This window comes from Phyllobates terribilis, unplaced genomic scaffold, assembly GCF_046119375.1.
Source record: "Phyllobates terribilis strain yellow unplaced genomic scaffold, ASM4611937v1 Scaffold_4__5_contigs__length_816908805, whole genome shotgun sequence".
NCBI lineage: Eukaryota > Metazoa > Chordata > Amphibia > Anura > Dendrobatidae > Phyllobates > Phyllobates terribilis.
This window is the reverse complement of record NW_027362764.1, coordinates 562,679,900-562,707,244: the sequence shown is the minus strand read 5'-3', so window position 1 is coordinate 562,707,244 and position 27,345 is coordinate 562,679,900. Positions and strand designations below refer to the sequence as shown.

The 27,345-nt window shown below is 40.7% G+C and overlaps 1 protein-coding gene across 1 annotated transcript in view; it reads right to left on the bottom strand.

The window, feature by feature from the left end:
- Positions 1–27,345, bottom strand: part of APCDD1 (APC down-regulated 1) — an 83,107-nt gene that overhangs the window by 30,356 nt on the left and 25,406 nt on the right. Inside the window, exon 2 of the mRNA XM_073679034.1 lies at positions 1,713–1,896. Coding sequence (XP_073535135.1) covers positions 1,713–1,896 — 184 coding nt within the window. The remainder of the gene's footprint in view (positions 1–1,712; positions 1,897–27,345) is intronic.

Sequence of the window (27,345 nt, the reverse complement as noted above, 5' to 3'; positions counted from 1 at the left end):
TATGAGATATCCAAAGGATGTGCACCTATCTTCAGTACAGGGCCCCCCGTCTTCTGCCCCTGTAAATGGAGACGTGACATTTTACTTCTATGGGAACTTGGAAAATAGCCAAGGACTAAAAGAGGATATGCCATAACTATTTTAGATAGGTGTACTCCTTTGATACTTTTTCATTATTAGGACATGTGTTTATGGATTCAATTATTACTGCCTTTACTACATGCACATTTTTAGCATTTTTCTGGCATTTTGGGAGTCAGTGTTTTCCAAATATTTTCAAAACATTTTGAGTTGAAAAAAACAAAACAAAAACAAAAAAGGGGCAGAGCTTGGTAAGGGTTTCCCTGCCAAAAATGCAGCGTCTTATAGTTTCAGCAAAGTAGATGGGATTTATAGAAATCTCATGCCCATTGTGATCTTTTCTTGATGCTGTGTAAACTGACCTGTGGTGCTTATTTGAAACTGCAATATGTTTGTACTCTTGCGGGTACATTGAGTTTTTATATAAAAGTAATCTTTTTATTTATATAGCGCCAACATATTCCACAGCACTTTACAATTCAGACAATTTATAGACGTTATCGTCACTCTCCCCATTGGGGCTCACAATCTAGATTCCCTATCAGTATGTCTTTGGAGTGTGGGTACAAACTGGAGACCCTGGAGGAAAGCCACACAAACACGGGGAGAACATACAAACTCCTTGCAGATGTTGTTCTTGGTGGGATTTGAACCCAGGACCCCAGTGCTACAAGGCTACAGTGCTAACCACTGAGCCACCGTGCTGCTCATTTCTCCATAGAATTTAATTTCTGTTGTGGAAATGCATTAAAAAAAGCATGTAATCTGCACATAACGGTATCTATACAATTTTGTCAAAGCCAAATACCAGGATGTATCAAAAAAATGTATCATTTAAAAAGGACCCCTCTGCACCCTTCTATATTAGACCATGTTCCCACGTTGAATGTTTGATGTTGCAGATTTTCAGCAGTATTTCGGCGCCTAAATTAAGTTACTTGCATTTTTTCATTGCGTTTCTGAGTGTTTTTACATGCGCTTTTATCATGTTTTTATGTTGCATTTTTTGTCTCTTTTTGGTATGTCATATTATAAAGTAACATTCAACGTGGGAACATAGTCTAATATAGAAGGGTGCAGAGAGGTCCTTTTTAAATGGTTACATGCTCTTGGTATGGTGTTTTTGCTGGGGTGTTACCCATATACTTCTACATTAAACGTCTAGAACTTAAAAACCTTCATAATAAAAAACGCAAGTAAAAATACTTATCTAAAAAAAAAACATGAAAAATGGATATAAATTCATATTTTTTACAAGCATTAAAAAAAATAGTTTGTGTTTAGAATGCCTAAGAAACAAAGTTAGGTAAACTAAATTTATCTATGATGAGAAATGAAAAGATGTGATCTGAGAGAAAAGTTTATTAGTGCAACTTGGAAACAAACAATTAGATAGATAGATGATAGATAGATGATAGATAGATATGAGATAGATGATAGATAGATAGGATAGAGATACATAGACATGAGATAGATGATAGATAGATATGAGATAAATGATAGATAATAGATAGATATATGGATAGATAAACAGAGAGATAATAGACAGACAGATAGATAATATAAATATATACATACTGTATATATATACATAAATGATAGATAATAGACAGATAGATAGATGTCTTTACCCTGTAGAAACCCAATGTCCCTCAATTGTTGGAGGCATCTGCACTGTGACTCGGGCTCCATTATGCAAATGTTTCAGCATATGGTGACACTGTGACTCTTTGTAAGTCCTCCATGTTGTTTTCTCCAGAGATCTGGGATGCGACCTACTGTCACTTAAGAATCCGCTGGATCCATCACCGACACCTGTGTGCAAAGAGAAAAAGTATGAAACAAAACGGAACAAGTAAATGAATTCATTCCATCGTGCACTGGATAGTCCATATCTGTAAAGTTATATTTCTATGTTCTTCTACATCAATACTTCTGAATTATTAAATAATTAATTAGTGAAATCTGTGTCAGGACATATGGGAATATGGAATATTACAGAGGTAACTAGCTGTTATAATGTGATGGTGACAGGAGGAATGATAAGGTCTCAATAATATTGGCTATGCAACAATAAACTATAAAACAAATATTTACCTAGTATTATCGTGTATATTATTATCTCTACTTTATGACTTTCTTACACTTTTTCTCTATGTTAACTGATTACTTGGTTTGTTTTATTAAGTAAAAAGATAAAACTGTCACTGGCTGAATATTAATGACATCCAGGGTGAACTCCTTCTGACAGATATTAATATGAAGGACACACGAAAGACCAGATAACAAACAAACACCTTTAAGGCCTCATTAACACGTCAATATTTAATCAGTATTTCATCAGTGTTTATATGCCAAAACCAGGAGTGAAACTTAGGCTATGTGCCCACGATGCAGAAATGAAGCAGAAAATTTCTGCAGCATTTCTGCATCTCCCTGGCAGAAAAAAACGCATGCAGATTGTACATGCGGATTGTACATGCGTTTTTCCTGCAGAATACATGCGGATCCACATGCGGATTCACATGCGTTTCCGCATGCAGATTGACAAGCGCTTTCCAGGCGATAGCATCACTTGGAAAGTGCTTGACAACTAGATCACACTGTATAAATCCATGCAAACGGCATGGATTTATACAGTGTGAACCGTAAAAATTAAAACAAATAAAGCTATACTCACCCCCGAGGCCCCGGCGTGGCTGCAGCGCTCGTTCCTGTCTGGTTCCCGGCTGCCGGCATATCGCGAGACAGAGCGGTGAAGGGCCTGCGGTCACATGACTGTGACGTCACCGCAGGTCCTCAAGCGATGCCGGCATTCAGAGAGAAGCCTTCGGAAAGGTGAGTATAAACTTTATTTGTTATTTTATTCTTTTTTTACAGGTACAATGGTACCCAGGTCTGGATGAGAGTCTCCTCTCCTCCAGAACTGGGTACCATCCGCACATAGAGACGCATAGAAGCCGCTTGTACAAATGTACAGTCGCGGTTTCTATGTGTTTCAATGCAAGTCAATGGCGGGAGTTCCGCTGCGCTTCCGCAAAATTAAATGACATGCTGCGGATTTTTGTACGCAGCATAAACGCTGCGGAAAAATCTGCAGCATGTGCATAGAACATGCGGAATCCCCTTGGGGACCATGGGGTGCGGATTACCTAGCGTTTTACAAGCGTTTCCGCTGCGGAAATTCCGCAGCATAAACGCTTGAAAAACGCTACGTGGGCACCCAGCCTTACGCATGTGTTTCCGCATGCGGACTGACAAACACTTTCCAGGCGATAGCATCACTTGGAAAGTGCTTGACAACTAGGTCACACTGTATAAATCCATGCAAACGGCATGGATTTATACAGTGTGACCGTAAAAATAAAAAAAATAAAGCTATATTCACCCCCGATGCCTCGGCGTGTGCTGTCGCGCTCGTCCTGGCTTCTTCCGTGTTGCCGGCACATCGCGAGACAGCCTGCGGTCACATGACCGCGACGTCACCTCAGGTCCTGGAAGGAGAAGCACTGCTGGCAAGCCTAAGGCTGCGTGCACACGATGCGTTTTTCATGCGTTTCCGCAGCAGAAAAGTTTCAAAAACGCATGGTAATCCGCTCCCCATGGTCCCCAATGGCATTCCGCAATGTCAATGCACATGCTGCGGATTTTTCCGCAGCGTTTCTGCAGCGCTCATAAATCCGCAGCATGTTCATTAATTTTGCGGAAGCGCCGCCATTGACTTGCATTGAGACGCATAATATCCGCGTCTGTACATTTGTACAAGCGGATATCATGCGTCTCAATGTGCGGATGGTACCCAGTTCTTGAGGAGAGGAGACTCTCATCCAGACCTGGGTACCATTGTACCTGTAAAAAAAAGAATAAAATAAAGTTTATATTCACCTGTCCGGCGGCCCCGGCAGCGCTTCTCCTTCCAGGACCTGAGATGACGTTGTGGTCATGTGACCGCAGGCTGTCTCACGATGTGCCGGCAACCCGGAAGAAGGCAGGACGAGCGCGACAGCACACGCCGGGGCATCGGGGGTGAGTATACAGTCATGGCCAAAAGTATTGAGAACGAGACAAATAGTAATTTTTCCAAAGTTTACTGCTTCATTTTTTGTAATGGCAATTTGCATATACTCCTGAATGTCAGAGTGATCAGCTTAACAGCAATTACTGTACTTGCAATGTCAATATTTGCCCAGAAAATGAACTTTTACCCCCAAAACACATTTCAACATCATTGCAGTTCTGCCTTAAAAGGAGCAGCTAACATCGTTTTAATGATTGATCCATTAACACAGGTGTGGGTGTTGATGAGGTCAGGGCTGGCGATCAATCAGTCATGATTAAGTAAGAATGACATCACTGGACACTTTAAAAGGAGGCTGGTTCTTGGTATCATTGTTTCTCTTCAGTTAACCATGGTTATCTCTAAAGAAACACGTGCAGCCATCATTGCACTGCACAAAAATGGCCTAACAGGGAAGAGTATGGCAGCTACAAAGATTGCACCTCAGTCAACAATCTATCGCATCATCAAGAACTTCAAGGAGAGAGCTTCCATTGTTGTCAAAAAGGCTCCAGGGCGCCCAAGAAAGACCAGCAAGCGCCAGGACCGTATCTTAAAACTGTTTCAGCTGCGGGATCGGACTACCAGCAGTGCCGAGCTTGCTCAGGAATGGCAGCAGGCTGGTGTGAGTGCTTCTGCACGCACTGTGAGGCGGAGACTCTTTGAGCAAGGGCTGGTTTCAAGGAGGGCAGCAAAGAAGCCACTTCTCTCCAGAAAAAACATCAGGGGCCGACTGATATTCTGCAAAAGGTACAGGGAGTGGACTGCTGAGGACTGGGGCAAAGTCATTTTCTCTGATGAATCCCCTTTTCGATTGTTTGGGACATCTGGAAAACAGCTTATTCGGAGAAGAAGAGGTGAGCGCTACCACCAGTCTTGTCTCATGCCAACTGTAAAGCATCCTGAAACCATTCATGTGTGGGGTTGCTTCTCAGCCAAGGGAATCGGCTCACTCACAGTCTTGCCTAAAAACACAGCCATGAATAAAGAATGGTACCAGAATGTCCTCCAAGAGCAACTTCTCCCAACCGTCCAAGAGCAGTTTGGCGCCCAACAATGCCTTTTCCAGCATGATGGAGCACCTTGCCATAAAGCAAAGGTGATAACTAAATGGCTCATGGAACAAAACATAGAGATTTTGGGTCCATGGCCTGGAAACTCCCCAGATCTTAATCCCATTGAGAACTTGTGGTCAATCATCAAGAGACGGGTGGACAAACAAAAACCAACAAATTCTGGCAAAATGCAAGCATTGATTATGCAAGAATGGACTGCTATCAGTCAGGATTTGGTCCAAAAGTTGATTGAGAGCATGCCAGGGAGAATTACAGAGGTCTTGAAGAAGAAGGGGCAACACTGCAAATATTGACTTGCTGCATTAACTCATTCTAACTGTCAATATAACCTATTGGTACTCATAATATGATTGCAATTATATTTCTGCATGTGATATAAACATCAGACAAACACTAATAAAAACCAGAGGCCAGCAGATCATGTGAAAATATAATTTTGGTGTCATTCTCAAAACTTTTGGCCATGACTGTAGCTTTATTTTTTTTATTTTTACGGTCACACTTGATAAATCCATGCCGTTTGCATGGATTTATACAGTGTGACCTAGTTGTCAAGCACTTTCCAAGTGATGCTATCGCCTGGAAAGTGCTTGTCAGTCCGCATGCGGAAACACATGCGTTAACGCATGTGGATACGCATGTATTCTGCAGGAAAAACGCATAAACAATCTGCATGCGTTTTTTCTGCCAGGGAGATGCAGAAATGCTGCAGAAATTTTCTGCTTCATTTCTGCATCGTGGGCACATAGCCTAAGAGAGAAAAACTGGTTCTGTGTTTTGGAGAGACTCCTGGTTTTGGCATACAAATACTGATGAAATACTGATTAAAACTACTGATGTGTGAATGAGGCCTAAAGGTTATTCCCACCTTTTAAGATGGCTACGTTTTAGAGATAAGCTAATCAATTTGTGAGACACTGGTGCACTGGCCACATCAGTAGTCAATGGCCACTGGCCATTGGAGCCCTAAGAAATAACTGCAACTTGCTGACATCCCCAGGACTCTTCTGATTTCAAGGCCAGACATAACATCATGCATGCGTTACATTGCAACAAGTACATTTCAGAAGAGGCGGTGGGCAGGTAGGAGAAGGTTCACAGGGCTACTACCATCCAGTAGCCAAGGAATACTGATGTGACTGCTGGATCAGGGTCCTGCACATTTATTCACTCATCTCTACTATGTTTAGATATTACTTGTTATTATGAGTGAAAATGTATTTGTACTCATTTATAATTGTATTCTAATGGAGTACAAAATGACATTTTTTTTTTGCACAGTTGAAGCGTAATATATAACATTTTAATCTTGCAACTTTTTACTTTAAAAATGCACACAAAGTAAAAAGCAAAAAAAGAGAATTTATGATTTTGTGCAAAAAATGCATCAACCCGCATGAGCCATTTTGAAGAATTTGGTGCCGAAACCTGCAACGAATACCACAAGACAAAAGATAAAAGTCACTTAAAAAAAGAACACTGTGAATAATAAATTGGACCCATAATTTGTAGCTTCAGTCTGTGGCAACTTGTCTTCTTATAAGCAAAGAATAGGCTTTCAATAAAAAAAAACATGAAAAAGAACCATTTTTGAGATGAAACCATCCTAGATACAAAAATCTGAAAAGGACAGCTGGATATTAGTATCATGTGGTTTAAAGCTGCAGCAAATCACATTAGGAAAGAATTTCCCTAATATCTAAACACACATGTCCATCATGTTGTCATGTGTTGAAGAATTGGAGACCAGCACTGTAGTTAGATTAAATGCAAAAAAATCAATGACCACCAATGTCATGTAACTGTTGTACTGAAAGTCTGCAATCACATACAGCCAGGCTTGGACTGGCCCACAGGAGAACAGGAGAATCCTCTGGTGGGCCCTTCTGCAAGAGTGAACCACCACCCTCTTATATGAGCAGTACTTGGAACTATATACTTCAATCACTATGTACAGGCAAAGGCAGCGTTTTATTCATTTACCAGTCTACCCAGTTCATTGTTACATAAATTTGTGATAAATGTCACATTTGCATGTAGCTGAAAAGTGGGGCCCTGGAGCTGGTTACTGGTGGGCTCTTGGCATCCCAGTCCGACGGTCTTGCTGTTGCTGCTGTCTTTCCACCGTTTCCTTGCACAATCGCTTAATCATGCTGGGAAAGAGCGGTTTTATTTCATAGACTGCGCGGCCGATCGTAACGTGTGATCGGATTGTTACACAACCTCCGACTGGTAACATGCTCGTTGGTCAGCAGTCGATTAATAGTCTGTTTACACAGGCAGAGCCCACTTCAGATACACATTGAACAATCTGTAATAGATCATCCAGTGCGCACAGGCCGCCATTGTTCTCGGCAGCACAACTCCTGTTTTCACAAGACGAGGTGCTGCCGAGAATGATGATCTTTTGTGCAAACTAAAAGATCAATTCACCTAATGAGCTCGTGTTTTGCACGATTGTTTGGTGATCGGAAGTTCCTGGGAACACTCGTTCACAATAATCGTGCAGTGTAAATGTACCTTTAGGGTATGCCAGACATGATGTGGGAGCAACGTAGCCTTGTACTGCAACGGCCAAATGCTGCTGAATTTTAGCCGTATAAACAATTCTTTGATTTTAGTGGGGAACAGCTGTTACCCCGATGCTTTTCGCCGTACGAGCCTCTTTTCAAGAGAAAGTTCCTACTTTTAAATTTATCCCTATCCGCTCTTAGAACTGATCTACAGATCTGAAATATTATACAATTTATAATAACTAACAATATCACTTAGGCTACGTTCACATTATTTCCTGTTTTAAACAGATTTTTTTCTTATCAAAAACGGAAGCCATATTGGATGGAAATAAATTAAACAGAACACTTTCCATTTACATCTGTTTGCCATAGACTTCAATGTAAACTAGAAAAGATTGGCCTATTCCATTTAATTTCTGTATTTATTTTTACAGGAAAAAGAGCAACAAGCTCTGCAATTTATTTTAAGAAAATGGAAAATGAACAGAACGAAGATGAATTTACAAAACGATTTTAACAACATAATAAACAATTTCAAGCATCTATTGAAAACAACTGGTTGTTAAACTGATCAGTTACATTCTTTTTTTGCTCTGGAAATGAAAGAAAAATGGAATGTAAATGCTAGTGTGCACCCTATACCCTATGCGTGCTCAATTGTGTAGCCTCCCTCGGCCATTTGTGCTCCAGAGTCTTCTGCCGTCAATGTCTGACACAAGAAGAAGCTACTTTCTCTCAGCTATATTACTTCCAAATATAACTTCCTATTGTTAAAATAATAGTAGCTCGAAAACCAAGGAAAGGCTTCTCCCTCCTATTTGTCTCACTTTGCAGAGACATGTTTGAGTCGTTGCCTGAAGCTCTGGACTCATCACTACAGAATCGCATCTTGCACATTTTCATTTCTTCTGTGTTTGGAACACGCACACGGTATGTGGAAATGTAAGAGGCCCCTCACATTGGGGTTTGCCCCTTCTGTTGGGTATTCCATCTAAATTCTTAAAAAAAAATGAACTCAGAACTACAAATGAACTCTGCGCTTATTTTCAGAGGTGTCCATCTTTTCAGATGCGCAAAAAAAGTAGTAGACAATGTTAATGTGTCCATCTCAAAAGATGGACATAAGACAGAAAATGGCTCAGAGTTCAATTGAACTCATTTTGTTTCCTATTTTTTTCAGGGATTTAGATGGAACACTTGATAGAAGGGGCAAAATGCAATGGGAATGGCCCCTAATATACTATAAACAGAAATGACAACCCCAGGAACGTAACTACAAGGTGGGGGGTAGCAGTTACAGCATAGCCCTTCCGGAATTTAATAAGACCACCTTATTATAAGTGGCAGAGGATATGTTGCTACAGATTTTATATTGGGGACCTGAAGCTTCAAGTTACACCCCTGTAAAAGTACTGAAAAAAAAAATCAGCTATGCACTTATGGCGTGCTGAAGTTTCACCAACAGCCAAATAGCTCTGATTCGAAATCTATAAAGGTGTTGCTTGGGACTTTTATAATGATGGCCTGTCCTCAGGTACCCCCAGTGTTCCCAGTGCCGCTGCGATCTGGATGTGCTGAGTTCAGGAGCTGCACAGCACAGCTCCGTCAACGAATAGTGGCCGCAGCTGGGTACTGCACATTCGCCCTCTATTGATTCATTTTTATCTTCAGATGTGTTTGAAATATAAATACTTACCAATTATCAAAATACTTGCACTTCCAAAGGTGTCCCGAACTGAAGGTATCTGTGCCGGTCACTTCCAGCTTGTGCCTAACATTGCAGAGTATTTCCTGAGTCTGCACATCCTCAGTGCTGGCTGACCAGCTCATTGTAATGACTAATCCAGTCCCCTTATCTGTCATGCCTGGTGCATAGACAAGGGGCTGCCTGACCAGCTCGTTTTAGTGGCCCTCTTTGCCATGGCTGATGCATTGAAGATAATGGACTGGCTTAGCTAATAAAATGAGCCAGTCAGCCAGCCCTCTTCACACACATTACTGGTCCCATGCTGCCTGTGTCAGACTGGGGTGCCAAGGGCCCACCAGTAACCAACTCCAGGACCCACTTTTCAGCTAAATGCAAATGTGACATTTTCCTCAATCACAAATTTCTATAACAATGAACTGGGTAGATTGTTAGATGAATGAGATGCTGCCTTTGTCTGTACATAGTGATTCAAGTATATAGTGCCAAGTACTGCCCTTATAAGAGGGTGCTGGCCCACTCCAGCATAGGGGCCCACCTGAGGATTCTCCTGTTCTGCTGTGGGCTAGTCCAAGCCTGCATGCTGGCAAAAGGAATCAGAAGTTCAGAAGTGGAACTTATGGGAAATCATGATATCTGAAGATCATGGCACCTTTGTAAATATTGTATATAAGTAAGTTCTATATATTTATATATGGCAGTCACACCAAAATATATATTTTTGAAGTGGACAACCCCTTTAAAATGGAAGTTCCTACATGCAGGGAATTTGAAGTCTTCATTTCACATTGCACAAAAGAGCTGCAGCTTGGTTACAACTTGTATCAAATGGTTAGAAGAAGAGAATAACACATAACAAAGAAAATAGTAGCATTTTTTTTTTAAACCTAAAATGCATTTCCAGAAGGGAACCAGAAATGTTTGGCTTAAAGAGTTGTCTGAAGTTAGAATAAAGGGTCTGTCTTTTTTCCATAGACCCTTGACTGAATGCTTGGACAAGAACTGATGCTCCATCTCTCATTTTAATTCATGATGACTGAATGTGTTCAGTATAATATTCTGACATGTTGTGCAATACCTGATTTCTCCCTTTTATGAAATGTTATATAAAGTCTCCGTGTTATTGTGTGCATATGTTCAGACACAGATTTGACATGATGATGAGTCTATGACATTAGACACATACCTGCCAACAATATCAGTAATGGCGTTCCTTTGAGATGATCTCACCCTGGATTTGGATCGTGTCTTGTTATCATAGTAATTGTTATACATTTAGCTACTGAAATCTACAATACATCATCTTTTATTACTTAGAAAATAGTGGCGGAGTAGCATATAAAAATATTTTTACAAAAGAAAAAAAATATGTTGAATACTTATATATTAATACCCATATTTGCAGTATTGGCCCCCTAATGCTCTGGGCTTCAACCACTGTTGGACTTCCCCTGCTCAGAGCACCTGATACCTCTCCAATATAGACTACCATAAAAATGTACCACACAGAGCTTATTGTTATAACCCCTTTTGGGATCATACAATTTTTCATTTTTGCGTTTTCATGTTTTTCTCCCTTTTTTTCTAAGAGCCAAAACTTGTTATATAGTTATACATTGTGCTTTGCGAGTTGAGTTATTGTTTTGAATGACACCATTCATTTTACCGTATCATGTACTGAAAAATGGGAATAAAATTCCAAGTGGGGTGAAATTGTGAAAAAACTGCAATTCAGCCATTGCTTTTCAGCTTTTGCTTACACAGTGTTCATTGTTCAGTAAAAATAAACTGGCAATATTATGCCTCAGGTAAGTATGATTACCGTGATGCCAAACCAAACTTGTATAGTTTTTTTTATATTTTAGCAGTGATATTAATTCTGAAATTTGCAAAAAAAAAATGTTGGTGTAGCCATTTTTTGAGACCTGTATATTACTTTTCTTTTTCTGTTGATGGAACTGTGTGCGGGTTTGTTTTTAACTTTCCAAGCTGCAGTTTTCATTGATACCATTTTGGAGTACATACCACATATTAATCACATTTTATACAAATTTTGGGGGGAACTGCGGTGACTGAAAACGCAAGTCGCATTTTGATTTTTTTTTTCTGGCATTCATCATATGCTTTAAATAATTTAATATATTGACAGGCCAGACTTTTACTGATGCAGTGATATCAATTATGATTATTATTTTTTTACTTTAAAAATGGTAAAAGGGGGGTGATTTAAACTCATATTTTTTTTACATTTTTTTAAACATTTTATTTTTATTTTTTGTTTAATTTTTAGCCTCTTTAGGGGACTTTAACCTGATTTTTGTTTGATCACTTACACTATATACTGCATTACCACAATATTACAGTTTCCTTTAAAGCTCAGCCAATAGCTGAGCTTCAATGGAGTACCAGAGGATAACCCATCGGTCTACCGCAAACACATCGCAGGAAGTCGGTGAGCACTGGCTCGCACGCACACCCTTGATTGTGTTATTTAAATGCCGCTGCCAGTGACTGACAGCAGCATGTTATATAGTTAAAGCAGCAGCAATTGTGGCTAGCACCAATTGCTGCTGTTTCGGGCATATGCCAGCATCTACCCTGGCACAGCTCCTGACATGTATGGCAGGGTGCACATAGAGGTTACAAACAAAATTCTTTGGGAAACGTGGTGCTTTAATTTGCAGGATTAAGCTCCAACCAAAACGATGCCCCATTAACTCTTTCGCCACCTTTTGTTTTTCCGTTTAAATTTTTTGCTCCCCTTCTTCCCAGAGCCATTACTTTTTTATTTTTCCGTCAATATGACCACCTGAGGGATTGTTTTTGTGCGGGACGAGTTGTACTTTTGAGCGACACCATTGATTTTACCATATACTGTACTGGAAAATGGGAAACATTTTCCAAGTATGGTGAAATTGCAAAAAAAGTGCAACTCCACAATTGTTTTTTTGTTTTTTTTACCATGTTCACTAAATGATAAAACTGACCTGCCATTATGATTCTTCAGGTCATTACGAGTTTTTAGATACCAAACATGTATAGATTCTTTTTTATTTAAGTGGTGTAAAAAAAATCCAAACTTTGTCTAAAAAAAAAAAAAATGGCGCCATTTTCTGAAACCTGTAACATCTCCAATTTTCGGGATCTGGGGCAGGGTGAGGGCTTATTTTTTGCACGCTGAGCTGATGTTTTTATTTATACCATTTTAGGGTAGATACAATGTTTTGATTGTCAGTTATTGCATTTTATTGCAATGTTGCGGCGACTAAAAACCATAATTCTGGCGTTTCGATTTTTTTTTCCGTTACGCCGTTTACTGATCAGATTATTTTTTTTTACATTTTGATAGATCAGGAGTTTCTGAACATGGCTATACCAAATATGTGAATTTTTGATTTTTTTTTTAATTGTTTTATTTTGTATGGGGCAAAACGGAGGTGATTTGAACTTTTATATTTTAAAAATGTTTTAAATATTTTTAAAATCTTTTTTTTTTTTACTTGCTTCAATAGGAGACTTGAAGCTGTGGTCATCTGATCGCTTGCGTTACACATAGCAGGGCTTCAGCAAAAATGCTCATCCGCTATGAGTGCCGGCCACGGGGCGGCACTCATAGCAGTTTGGCAATGAGAACCACAGGGGTCTCCTGCAGACCCCGGGTTGTCATTCCAACCCATCTGCGCGATCATGTGACAAGGGCGCCAATGGGTGGAGCTAGTGACGCGCTTCCGGTGCAGCCATTTTAAATGCCGCTGTCGGAGTTTGACAGTGGCATTTAACATGTTAACAGCCGTGGGTGGATTGCTATTCTACTCACGGCTGTTAGGGGCACTTTACAGCTGATCAAATCAGCTGTCATGTGCTGGAAAGAATGCGGGCCCATCGCCGAAGCCCGCATCAAACAAGGAGGCGACCTATGACGTACCTATATGTCATAGGTTGTAAAGGGGTAAAGTATATTAACGCAATCTTAAAAAATGTTTCTGACAGAAAGCAGGGTCACTTCATATATTTAACATTATTGGAATGCATTGGAAAAGTAAAAGCTTCCTAAAATACAAAGGGGAACCCCTAAAGGTGGCCACATAAATATAATTATACCAACCAAAGCTTTGGAGGGAGTAGATACCCATCTCATATATGGGGGCTCATGGCTCTCCCCTGATAGATTGTGTCACGGAAACAAATTGATCAGGCATGTTGAATTTCAACACCTAATCCTTTAGTTCCCAAGCAAGATAGAAAACACATGCAAGCTCAGTTGAACCAAGCATGAATAAGCATGCCAGGAGATACAGCTCTCTGATAGGCATGACTACCTTACTATGCATACTGCCCGGCTTGAAAGTTTGTGAACCTTTTAGAGTTTTCCATATATCTGCATAAATTTGATCTAAAATTACATTCAATTTTCACACAAGTTCTAAAGTTAGATGATTAATGTTAAAGAGAATAATTTGTCATCTTTAAAGCACCATTCCAGCGTTTTCTTTTTCCAGCGTTGGAGTGATGCTTCTAATGTAAGTTCCCTGACCCCTGTCTTATACTTACCCACCGTCATCTTCACCTTTTATTGGTGCCACTCTGATCTCGTGACGTCATCTTGTGACCGCAACTTCTCATTGGCCCGGAAATCAGAAGTAACGGTCACAAGCTCTTAATGTAAGTCTATGGAAGGCAGAGCGAGGCTCTCATAGACTTGCATTGAAAAGTGACCTCCGGTTTGCTCTATGAAACACTGGAGTGATCCAGCTGGTCACAAACTGCTGGAGACGGACCGGAGCAGCGGCAATAGAAAGTGAAGACGGCGAATGGTAATTATGGGAGAAGAGCCAGGGCCCTTAGATTACAAGCACCACTCCAGCGCTGCAATAAAAAAAAATGCTGGAGTCATGCTTTAAATGAGGAAAATTATCCAATATCAATTGAGTGGGTGGCAAAAAGTATGTGGACTTTTAGAATTAACAGCTAATTTTGAAGGTGAAATTAGTGGTGACTCATTTGCTTGATTTGGTTCTCTTTATCTACTTTTATGACTTGTGTGAAAATCTGATGTAGTTTTAGGTCAATGTATATAGAAATGTGGAATAATCTAAAGGGCTCGCTAACTTTCAAACACTATTGTATAAATTAACTGCAATGTAGACACAAAGGGTCCAGGAAGAGGCACTGTACCAGCTTGCAAATTTACTGAGTTGAAGAATTTTTTGGCCATTTAGAAATTTCAGTGAGGATTTAGTGAAGAAGCATTGTATTCAAGGTGATACATCTGCTATTACTATAGGGGCAGCAAATAGACTTTATAACACGGCCATATAACATGGGCGACGGTCGCATCCCAATGCTCGGACTGGCTGACAGTTCTCCTGACCTGAGCATGACACCCATCCCCCAAAACATAGCATATATTGCAACAAAAACAGTGAATGAGAACACAGCTTTCAGCACTTATCAATAATCATTTGATAATATCAGTGTGCTATTTATGATGAGAGGTTTTCTGCTTTTTTTCGGGGGGGATGAGAAGCTTCTCACTTGTTTATTATAAGAACCGGCTCATCTTGAAGATGACAAGAAGTGAAAGATAAAAGGCACATTTCTGTCTCAAGTTCTCTCTAAAGTAGATCTCTGCTGATACAAAGAACAAAGGCATGTTTTGTCTCGAAATAACGCACATGTAGCTCAGCACTTGTGATAGTGGAGGCTTCTTAAGAGAAGCTTTTATGAACTAACAAGCATTTGTTTGCTCGTCTTGAAGTCAAGATACAGTAGTACTTAAAACCATATTCTATATCCTCTCGGATATGTCAGTCTGATGACTGGAAGCTAAACTTACTCAAGTTATCAATGCGACTATTCCAGCTGAGGGTGTGGATTAACAGCTTCAAAGCCTCGAGTGTCTATTCCTTGAGAAGTCATACGTCCTTAAATACAGCTTTCAGGCTCAGTTTTCCAAATGGTCACATTTTTTTCTAATTTTACTACTTAAAAGAGAATTTCTCAGTGAAAACTGGCTCAGTGTTTATAAGGTTATGGAAATATTGCTGAGGTCGTTTAAATATATTAGCGAGCGCCGTAGGGGCATGTATTAATAGCGCCCGCTGTAAGAAAGCACTAAAAACTGCTATTTTTCTTGTCAGTCAGAGAACTATAATGTTACATATAGTTCGGCCGGAGAATTGCTATTTTGCTTACCCTAAAGTCTCTAGCCAGATCCGTATTAACCCCTGGCCAGACCCCTAGGCTTTCAGGTATTTTGGGCCCGTTCCAGCACCATCTTTCACCTCACTGTAGGTGACAGTCTTACTCTGGTATTGTAGGTACTAAATCATATCAAAAAGCCCTATATCCATTGTGAGGGTCTCCTTAAAAATTCTATCCACATTTTTCATATATAAAGTAGAAGTCTTTTCTCACAGTACAATAATTCCTCTTTTTCTTTTCGCTTTTGAGATTCTGACTTGTTCTTGCATTTGTTGGCTACCATATTTGCATTTCTAAACATATATATAACTAACAGCTGTTTTGACCGGTCCCAGTGGACCATGGGCATGATCAATCATATATACTCCAAGTTACAACGAGACTGTGCTGCTCTTGGAGGTCTAATAAGTCAAGAAGAGGCATGATGTCACAACCCTTAATCAATCGTGCTAAAGGTCCACTGGGATAAATATATATGCATGTATTGAAAGTGACTTTAATTGGGTTGTCTGGCCTTAAGCTACAAGTCTGCAGTCATTCTATGAGCGCTCTGTGAGGATTCTCTATTGCCAGTAACAGGTGGTCATGTATTAGCAAGTATGCGATTTGCATACTTTCAGGCACATTCTGACTAGATGTGTCTGGCCTTGCTCAATACTTTTGTATTGAGCGAGGTTGCACCCATCTAGTCGACATGTGACCATGTGTAGGCAAATCGCATATTTGTCATCAAGCGTCTGCAGCTCCCGGTGCCGGTTCTGAAGAATCCTGATAGCGTGCAGTGCACGCGCTGTGAGGATTCACAAGTCTGTAGTCACATAGAGAGACTGCAGACTTGTAGCCTAAGGCCAACCATTGAAGTCCAAAGGTAAAAGTAACAGATCCTCATCTAAATAAATGACAGGCCCTTAGTACCTGCAGGACCACTAGGTTTAAGCCTAGTCATCTTTATGAATAATATGCTTCTGTTCCTGGCACAGGAAGGCAACAGTATCGGTGTTCTCAGAATTTTCAAAACTTTTTGTAAATGGCTGTACGACTGTACAATACGACTGTATTAATGGGGAATTAGTTTTTTGGGCTGTTTGGCTGCTATGGTTCACTCTGCGGAGAGTATACTATTGTATTTGAAAAAGGGGCATTGTTAAAAAAATGGTACTGCTCACCTGGGATTGCCTGTTTCTTCTTCAGATTTTCAAAAATTGGGAGTTTAGGTAACTCCTCTGCATTTGATTTTGCATTAATGTTTTTCCCCATATGAGAAAGATTTTCAATAATTGTGTGAGATTGTTGGAGCAGAAACTGTTTAGATACAGTGAACTTTTCTATCCAGGTAAAACAGATGAAACCTGTTTACACTCTGATATATTACATGGGTGCTTCTGGAGACCCAAACAAGGATTTGTCCAAGACCCACCTGACCTGCTCACCCCTTGCTATAAGGCTGACACCTGCCTCTTCTGTTCATGGGATTTCAATGGTTGTCTCCCTTAGCACCTTGGCCCCAGAAGGTTCTTCAGCTAACTGCAGGCACAGGTTTAACGACACGTTCAATATCTGTTTAATTGTTTTGTCTTGCACTGACCCACATGTAATGTAGCGAAGAGCTTCAAGGACAAGTGCCATCCAGAAATGCTTTCAAGCAGAAACCACTTATTTAGTGCTACATTCTATGTGGGCCTGATGGACACCTGCACTTTCTTTTACTTCAAGATACACTGATATGGGAATGACTGGTGCTACAAATATCACATTACACAAAGGAAACCAACTGAACCAGTAAAACTGCCAATAAAACCAATAATAAGTACATACAGTATATAATAAGTCGTGATTTTCTGATATAATATTAGAATATTTAGTTTTAGTATTTTAAAGCAAAAGTAACTTATTTAGAGAGGAGAAGAGAAATTACCTCTTGGAGAGATGAGAGAGGAAACCTATGTAGATATATAGCCAGATATTACTTAAATTTATCAAATTTAATAAGAGGTAAATACTTTATCTCTATGTCATAAATTTCCTATTGGAAGGATTGTTTTTTGGAACATATCAAAAGATCAACATGAATGAGTAGTATTGTTCCAGGATAAGTCTGATTATTTATTGCATTTATTGGACCCCATTGTATAGTATCTCCTACAGGGGTTGTCCCTTTTCAGAAAATCTTTATCCCCGGCTTCCATTTTGGTTTAAAATATACCGCTCTCTATTTAGCGTCCCGGGTCCGGTGCTGGTTCTCTGGGGCTGCCCCCAAGTGCCCAGGATTGGCCGACAACGGCCAATCATTGAGGTTAGTGGCTCTGAGGGATGGAAGAACTGCTGAGCTCACTGATTGGCTGCCGTACTGTAAACATGATGGACACCGTGAGCAGCGGCAGAGACTCAGCGCTGGGCCCGGGAACGGTGAGTAGTGATTTCTTATTATATAACAAATTGAAGGCAGGGAGGAAAATTTTCTGAAAGGAAACAACCCCTTTAATATATTTAGTGCTGATAAGTTTATATATTCAACCTATTCTGAAAATGTGTTAAATAAGAGTCTACACAATGGAATGGAATGAAAATACAATGCATACTAATTTTTTTTCCCAAATATTTATGTTTAATGTCACAGATATGTATTGCGCTCGCAAATGGTTTCAATGAATACATGTAAATTGTGATACCACCAATTTCTTCAATATTGCTTAGACATTGCTATATTATTTTTAAAATATTAAAAACAAATTATGTAAAATTTAGTTTTTCTGATCTGGTTTTATTTCCCGGTTGAAAGTTTTTTCATTTTATTTTCTGTACATAATCACGGTCACAACGCATCCTCCTCATCCTTGCACAATGACCTCTGCACAGGTAACAGAGCAAGCTGATAAACTCTTCCATAGAAGTTAAAGCACCACTCCAGCGTTTTTTTATTTCACCGCTGGAGTAGTGCTTAAAATCCAAGTCCACTGCCCCTTTTCATCTGTTTTCGACACAGCTACTGTCGATCTCCTGCAGTTTGCGACCTGCCGGATTGCTTCAGTGTTTCATGGAGCGAGCCGGAGATCACTAATCAATGTAAGTCTATGAAAACTCTGTTCTGGCTCTCATAGACTTGCATTGACAGGTTGTGACATAGCTTCTGAGTTCTGGTCACTCAGAAGTTGCATTCACAAGATGAAGCCGCGGGACCGGACCGGCATCGAAAAACAGTGAAGACGCTGAAGGGAGAGTATATGACCAGTGTCAGGGGGCTTATGTCTAAAGCACTACTCCAGCGGTGAAAAAAAAAATGCTGGAGTGGTGCTATAAAGGGGTTGTCCAGTCAAAAGTGATAAGTCCGCAGTCACTCTGTGTGACTGGAGACTTATGAATCCCCCCAGTGTACGCATGGTGCTCTGCGGGGATTCACCAGTTTCAGACCCGGTAACGGAGGGTATGTATACGTTATACATACCCCCGGCCATTCAGCTCCGCCTCACCCCATACACTCGTATGGAGCGAGGCCACGTCCCGTCTAGAGACATGGACTGCCAGTGGGTGCATCCGACTAGCAGGCACGGCCTCGCTCAATACAAGTGTATGGAGAGCGAGGCCGGGCCCACTGGCTGGGGGTATGTATAACACATATATACCCTTCATTACTGGGTCTCATATCGGCAAATCCCCGTAGCGCACTGTGCGTGCGCTGGGGGGGTTCATGAGTCCGCAGTCACAGAGTGACTGCAGACTTATCACTTTTGACTGGACAACCCCTTTAATTTTAATGGAAGAGTTTTATTAGCTTGCTCTGTGATCTCTGCAGAGGGCACTGTGCAAGGATGAGGAGGATGAGTTGGGATCATCATCTATTGTGATTGGTGGATTCTGTGTTATCGTTAACAAAAAAATGAAAGGCAATTCCAAAAGATCAGTTGTTCTTGCTGAATTTAAACAATACATTTATTATGTGACAAACACAAAAACCTACATAAGACAAATACAAACATACAAATAGGTATGAATAGACTCTTCCCTTAAAGTGAAGTCAAACAGTATTCAATAAAGAAAAAAGTGTGATGTACAGAATAGTTTTGCACGTATTTTGGTTAGCACTCCATTAATATACTCGAGGTCTACTACCTTGTTACTTTTTGGATTCTTTGTTATCTACAGTATATATAAGTAATACCTTTCATTGTAATCCTGCCTGTGATGATAATGTGATAACTACTGTCAGAGTGAAAATTGAAAAATGTAAGATTTTTCTTTTTCAGTAAAGTAATTGAATAAAAAAAAAAAAATCAACAAAAATTTCTTAAAATAATATGTTTAACAAAACTTAATTTAAAGGGGTTGTCCCTGAGGCAAAATGAAAACTTCACTGGTGGCTTGCACTGTAAAAAATAACAAACCAAGTGATATCACCAACCGGCACTCACCAGGATCCAGTGCGGTCTGCGCTTACACAGGAAGAGAAAAGAACGGCCACAGAGCATCCCGAGCTGGAATCAGGTGGGTGCCTATAGGTTTCGCTTAGTTTTTTTTTTATACTCCAAGCCACCATTGAGCTTTTCATTTTGCTTACACAACCCCTATAAACAATAGGTTCACTTTCTGACGGCACATTGCTTTCATAAGAAATGCATTTGCAGCCTTTTTTAGATCATAAGTTCTGTTCTGCTACTGACACATCTAGTGCCAGCCGCTTTGTGGCTTCGGCTTGGTAGAAATGGTGGTCATAAGGAACATTTTTCTTCAATGCAAATATGCCGGAAAGCTCTTGTAGTTGCATTGATGAATATGATCCTTTATGTGAATGGAAATTCATATTTTTCTTTTATGAGGATGTAAGACATGACCTTTGCAATTTTGCTCATGTACAAATGCAAATCAGGAACCTTGCATGATAGTGTTTGAATAGAAAACTTGTGTTACGCAGTGTCTAGAAAATGCCCAAGCAACAAAATAGTTAGCATAAATGATTTTCATGGTTGACTTTTAAGATAGAATTTCACATAAGCAATAGAAATGGGTGATAATGGACACGTTCCAGCTGAAATTCTCTGACACGATGCAGGATCTACAATATTTTTACTTGGAACCTTTCCCCAAAGGAGACCATGCTGAACATTAAGGGGCTGTCTGCATTATTGCACACAGGTTTGCTTTTTTATAAAAGGCAGGTTCATGAACGTGGGAGAGCTGCTTCCAATCAAGTGTGCTTCGTCTACATTTCATAGTATGAATACATACGTTTACTTAATCAAATAAAGAAATGGCCTGAAGATGTCTGAATTTTCAAAGTATAGAACTATTCCAGTTGGCATAGTTAATGCACAAAAGGTCAGGAAAAGTTATCATTCTTTTGTTTTTCCTGCCAAATTTTTTGGGTGTGCTTAGACTGAATTGTATTATTCTGTGGTTGAACTACTGAAGTGGTGGAAACAAATGTAATATTTTCTATGTGCAAAATTTTACAACTGATGATGTTGACTTCTAAGTCAAGCTTCAACTTCCAGCTGATAAATGATGTAGCAGGGAATGGCATAATTAGTTATTTCCTAACATAACAGCACTAGCTCCTAGGATTGCTGGATATCTTAAACTCAGTGTAGCTGATCCATCAGCAATTTCAGTCTGTTTAATGACAGCTTGAATTGTGTAATCCACTGATCCCACAAGTTCCTATAAAAGGCAGTCTGTAATCTGCTGATGTATCAGAAGAAGAAGAATGAGAAATACAAAAACAGGGCTGATACAATTTGTGAAATATTTAAAGCAAAATCTAAATAAGTCTCAACCAATGAAAAGAATAAAATCTGAGCAGAGGTCACTAAACAGATTACTGAGCTGTGAGGATCTGCCCAATACACCGTTTCCAACCAGCCGCCACTGGACCCCCATCTTGTACTGATGAACTGTACTAAGGATAGGTCATCAATATAAAAGTCCTGGACAACTTCTTTAACATCTGATTGACTGTAGCCTCCAGCATCGATCATTCCTAGTAGTCATTCTATATAGACCACAAATTCCCTTTATGAAACAGTCTACAGCTATCATGAGGAAAACAGAAAAACTTCTGAATAATGGGTTCATAAATTGTGGAATTATTTGATATTTTGTAATCTATTCTGTTTTAAACTTACCATATAAGCAGTAGAATTATTTACCATACTATTATATGTATTCCATCAACAGCAAAGCAAAGCAAAGCTGCGGTAAAAGTAACAGCTGATATGGAAACAATGAGCTTCCATTAATAATCCCATTATAGGTATATCTTCAATAGAAGTAATTGTTTTATATGGAAGCAGAAAGACATTTGAGCTCCAATAATAAGCCATTATAGGTATATATTTTTAATTGAATGTATCATTTATAAATCTACAAAGTACACCCACTCTACGGTTAAGGCTCCACTGTGACATGACATTAGGCAGGAAACACATTTAATTATGGTTGTGAAAAAAAATACATTTTTCATTATCAGGAAAATAAACTTCAAGTCATTTTGTGTCTATTGCAATCTTGTGTCTCCCAAAGGAGTCACAAGCTCTTTTTTTCATAGAGAATGACTGAAGTGGTGACCGCCATGTAGGGCTCTAACCTTAGCGCTCTATAAGAATCTATTTTGGGGCTGGTAAGATGAGTCTCCATTCACAACTGCTGTCATTTTCTCCTGGTGTTGATACATAAGGTTATACAACCTCTAACCGTGCAGGTGTTACATTACTACACTTTCCAGGAGAAACGACCCAGAGCTGGTTGAACAATATAGCAATTAAGTTAAAATATCCCAATTCCCACAGGTAGAACAGGATTTTAGATGGGAAACGAAAACATACAACAAATCACTGAGCAAATATACTTCTGAGTTAAAACCGTATTCACTAAGAAAATGTTTCGCTGGAGGTGAACTGGCTGCAGATGTTTTAGGGATGTAAAATGTGGGTAATATTAAAGCGATGCACATGTGACAGCTTGATAATATTACATGCCTAGCCTCAAAGTAAATTAATTCTGTCCTATTTACTTCATTATATAATCTACTGTTGTGGAACACAGGATTAGATGGCAGGCAGAACTGCAAGCCAAGATCCATTGCTGGTAGAAAATATACAGATGCATCGTAAGAACTTTGGTTTTCTGCATCATTACTTGTAAGACATGAGACCCCATCCCAGACAAGACAGCAATGTCTAAGATACGTGTTTGCCTTCAGAACTCATATTTTAGCTGAACACTGAATAGTTTCCCCATTTCATCTATTTGGCAGCTGTTGTTTTGATCTATCTGCGGGCTCCGAATTGTCTCAAGGTTATGCCGGGGATTAAAACTTCTCTGTAATTCTAAGCAGATGGGCCTAAGCGAGCAGCCCTATAATTATTCTCCATACCCTCTAACCACAGACTCTTCATCTCGAATCCCAGGCGGGTGATCACAGAGGTACCTAGGCATCTTGAAAGTCTAGCAAGGGCTAATTGAGCAATCTACAGCTTTCATTTGAGTGACATGTGTCAGTTAGATGCTGCGGCATGAGAATGGTAGAGAACACATATTATTCATTATAAATTATAGTACCTGTAGTATTACACTGCTGGTAGGTCCCATGGTGCCGATTATTATGACATCATGAGCCTTTCATATACAGGACATCATATACATACAGGTTATTTGTGTGTAGAAGAAAGAAAACCTAATCCCCTTGATAAGCCATTAACTGTTGACATCATGTTGTGTTCTCATACCCCAAATGTAGCACTTTCATCCTGTTCTTCTGATACTCAAAGGATCGAATGGTTTAGAATAGGTTTGGATATTTCATGGTGACATTTCATAGCACGGTGGCTCAGTGCTGTTGCCTTGCAGTCCTGGGTTCAAATCCCACCAAGGACAACATCTGCAAGGAGTTTGTATGTTCTCCCAGTGTTTGCGTGGGTTTCCTCCAGGTTCCCCAGTTTCCTCCCACACTCTAAAGACATACTGATAGGGAAATTAGATTGTGAGTCCCAATGGGGACAGGGGTGATGGAGGGGTAGAGCACTTAAAGCCCCCAAAAAGCAGTGAGCATTATGATATCAAAAGCAGCAGCATGATGAAGTATGTGGAATATGATGGTGCTATATAAGCGAGTAAAGTAAATCAATCTATTTACTCACCCTAAGCAGCCAGTAACTGTTCGTCACTGCACTCACACTTTAGTACAGAGACACATTGCAGGGCAGCAGACGTGCTGAGATGGAACACATGAAGCCCACAGAACCAGGCTAAGACATGTTGTCTTTTCAGACCAAACTTTTACGGAAACCTAAATTCGGCAAACCTGATCATTATTTTATGCTTTTAGATATTGCTGTTAGTTACTTATTATTGTGTCCCCTTCAGTTCTTTTTGTAAGGCTATGTTCACACACGTTGTGTTTTTTTCTGTTGCAAATCTGCTGAAAATCTACTGCTAACTTTTCTCTGGCAGGAAAACAGCAGCGCTAAAAACGCAGGTTTTGGTGCATTTTTTGTTGAGTTTTTTGCTCCGTTTTTTTGACCACCCATTACTTCCTATGGGTGAAAAAATGCTGCAAAAATGCAGCAAAAACGCAGATGCTTTTTCTGCTGCATAAATGCTGAAAGAAGGGACATGCTCTATTTTCCAAATACGCAAGCAAGGCAAAAAAATACGCAGCAAAGAAAAAGCAGCATGTGTGAACAGAGAATTCTGGTTTGTCAGACACTATGCTGGTACTGCCAGACGCAGCTGAAAATTTGCATAAAAATCTGCTGCAAAATACGCAGCAAAACACAACATGTGTCAACATAGCTTTACTGTCTCAGAACAAGCACTAAGGTGCTGAGTGCTGGTTAGAAGTAGAGATGAGCGTTGTTCGACTCGAACTGTTCGCCAATCTCAAATTCGAGCTGTTTTGGGCGGTGTTCGAGCCGTTCGGCGAACACGAACGATTTGAGAAAAATTCGGCTGTTCGAGGTTATGTTCGATAACTGTTCGTGCACCAAAATCATAACTGGATTTTTTCTCAGTAATGATGAAAATTAATGTTAATATGCAGTTTGAGTGTACAGCGGGGTGGGGGGAGGGGCAGGGGATGGATCTCTGCAGGAATAATGAAGATCTCCATTTTTTTTTCTCTTTCCGCATTTACAGTGGGGAGGTGCAATCTGTCAGCCTATCAGCAGCGCACACACGGAGCGAAGTGCTTTTTTTCACACAAGCAAGGGCATGTGTCATTGGCAATGTATGTCACATGTCCTTGCCCTATAAGACCAAGCCATTTTCCCCGTCACCACCATTTTCTCACTGCTGCAGCTGCGTGTTAGACGGCACCGCTGTTTCTGCATCTAGCTCTGAAAAAATATTTGGCCTTCTAGCAGTGTGTGGGACTTTCTCTATTAGTCCATCTATACTGACCTCCATCAGGTTGCAAATTAAAAATAATTTTTTGTCTGCATCTAGCTCTGAAAAAATATTTGGCCTTCTAGCAGTGTGTGGGACTTTCTCTATTAGTCCATCTATACTGACCTCCATCAGGTTGCAAACTGAATATATTTTTTTTCTGCATCTACCTCTGAAAAAATATTTGGCCTTCTAGCTGTGTGTGGGACTTGTTCTATTAGTCCATCTATACTGACCTCCATCAGGTTGCAAATTGAATATAATTTTTTTCTGCATCTAACCCAGCCAATTGTTTTGGCCTAATACCACAGTTTGGCCACTCAGCTCTGCTCGGTTCCCATCCATTGTTTTTTTGTGCAAACAACTCCAGAGTTGTGAATTAGTTAACCACCAAAATGAGTGGAAAGGGGAATAGGTGTGTTGGGAAGGGGAAAAAAGGTTGTGTCTGTGGGGTAGGTGTTAAAGCAACAGTAACATCTGCAGAAGAAAGACCATCTTCCAGCCAAACTAAAATGTCTACTTCTTTTAGCGGACAATGTGATAAGATCCCTTTCTTACGGCCACGCCAATCGCTACAAATTCCAGATGAGGCACAAAAACAGCAGGTGCTTCAACGGATATCAGGTGCTCCTTTAAGTGGGCTCTCCTCCACATCAACTTCAAAATCACAAATACTCCAGTCCTCAAAGGTGTCACCCCAATCGCACTTGCTTCCTCACAGCTCCCAAATCTCCAGCTGCCCGTCTGAGTATGAGGTAGAACAGATGGTTGAGTCTGCAGAGCTGTTTACTCATACTATAGCCTGGGAATCAGAGGTCGACTCCAGCGCTTCTGTGAATCCAGACGAGGAAATGATCTGCACTGATGCCCAGAATCTTTATGAGTCGGATCCAGGACCAGACGCAGAAGGTTCTGACCATAATGTAGACCCTCATTCCCAAACTGTAACTCCTGTTGGTGGAGACAATGAGGAAGACGATGATGAGACTCAAATACCTGATTGGAGCGACAACTTTAGTTTTTTGTCAGGGCAGGAACAGGTTGGCTCTGAGGACGACGGGTGTGATAACGCACAGGGTGATGATGATGAGGTTGGAGATCCCACTTACTGTCAACCCACAGTCAGCCAAGAGATGAGGTCAGCAGAGGAGGTGGAGGAAGATGCTAGTGACGACGAGGTCAGGTTGCGCCTTCCTGGACAGAGACGTAGTACTGGAAGCACGTCAACAACTGCATCCTCAAACACAACTCTGCCTCTCACCACAAGTCGTGGTGGCTCTTCAGGTCGCATGGGTGCTAAGCCTTGCATAGCCTGGGCATTTTTTCAGATCGATAAAGATGACCCAACTCGTGTTATCTGTAACATTTGTCAGCAAAAGCTAAGTAGAGGCCAAAAAATACATAGTTTGAGTACTTCATGCATGAACCGGCACATGGACATGAAGCATAAGTTGCAGTGGGAAGCTCAGTGTGCTACAATGCGGCCTAGCCGGCCGGGCCAACCACCATCTGCCATATCTTGTGCATCCGCGGCCTCTTCATCCTCTGTGACTGGGGGGACAGCAGTCACACCTGTTTTGGGGCGCAGACCTGCCACCTCTTTACCCGCAACAGCCAGTGTGATTGGCAGGTCATCATTTTCTTTGGAGGTGGTAACACCAGCTGGTGTTGAGCGCTGTCCGACATCGATAGCACCACCTTTGGATCAAGGCAACCTAACATGTCCGCCTGCATCTTCCTCACAGACCGGCAGTTTGCCGGGGACACCCTTATCAACCCCGTCTAAGCACAATAGCCAGCCCTCGGTCCCTCAGATGTGGACAAGTAAAAGACCATTTCCTCCTAGCCATGAGAAAGCTAAGAGGTTGAATTTCACCATCTGCAAGCTCTTGGCTACAGAAATGCTGCCTTTCCGCCTGGTGGACACAGAGGATTTTCGAGACCTTATGTCCGTCGCAGTGCCCCAGTACCAGATGCCCAGTCGGCACTACTTCTCAAAGAAAGGTGTGCCTGCGCTCCACCAGCATGTCGCACACATCACCGCTTCTTTGAGAAACTCTGTGTGTGACAGGGTGCATTTCACCACAGACACTTGGACGAGTAGGCATGGACAGGGGCATTACATGTCGCTGACTGGGCACTGGGTAACTATGGTGACAGCAGGACAAGGGGCTGCTGTCCAAGTCTTGCCGTCCCCACGAGTTGTGCGTCAATCCTCTTTATGTCAAAGTTCCTCCACTGCTTCTGCCTCCTCAACCTCCTCTCGGTCTTCCACCTGCACCCAAAGCCTGTCTGGTCATGCCACAAGCTTTCTAACTGCGCAGAAGGGAT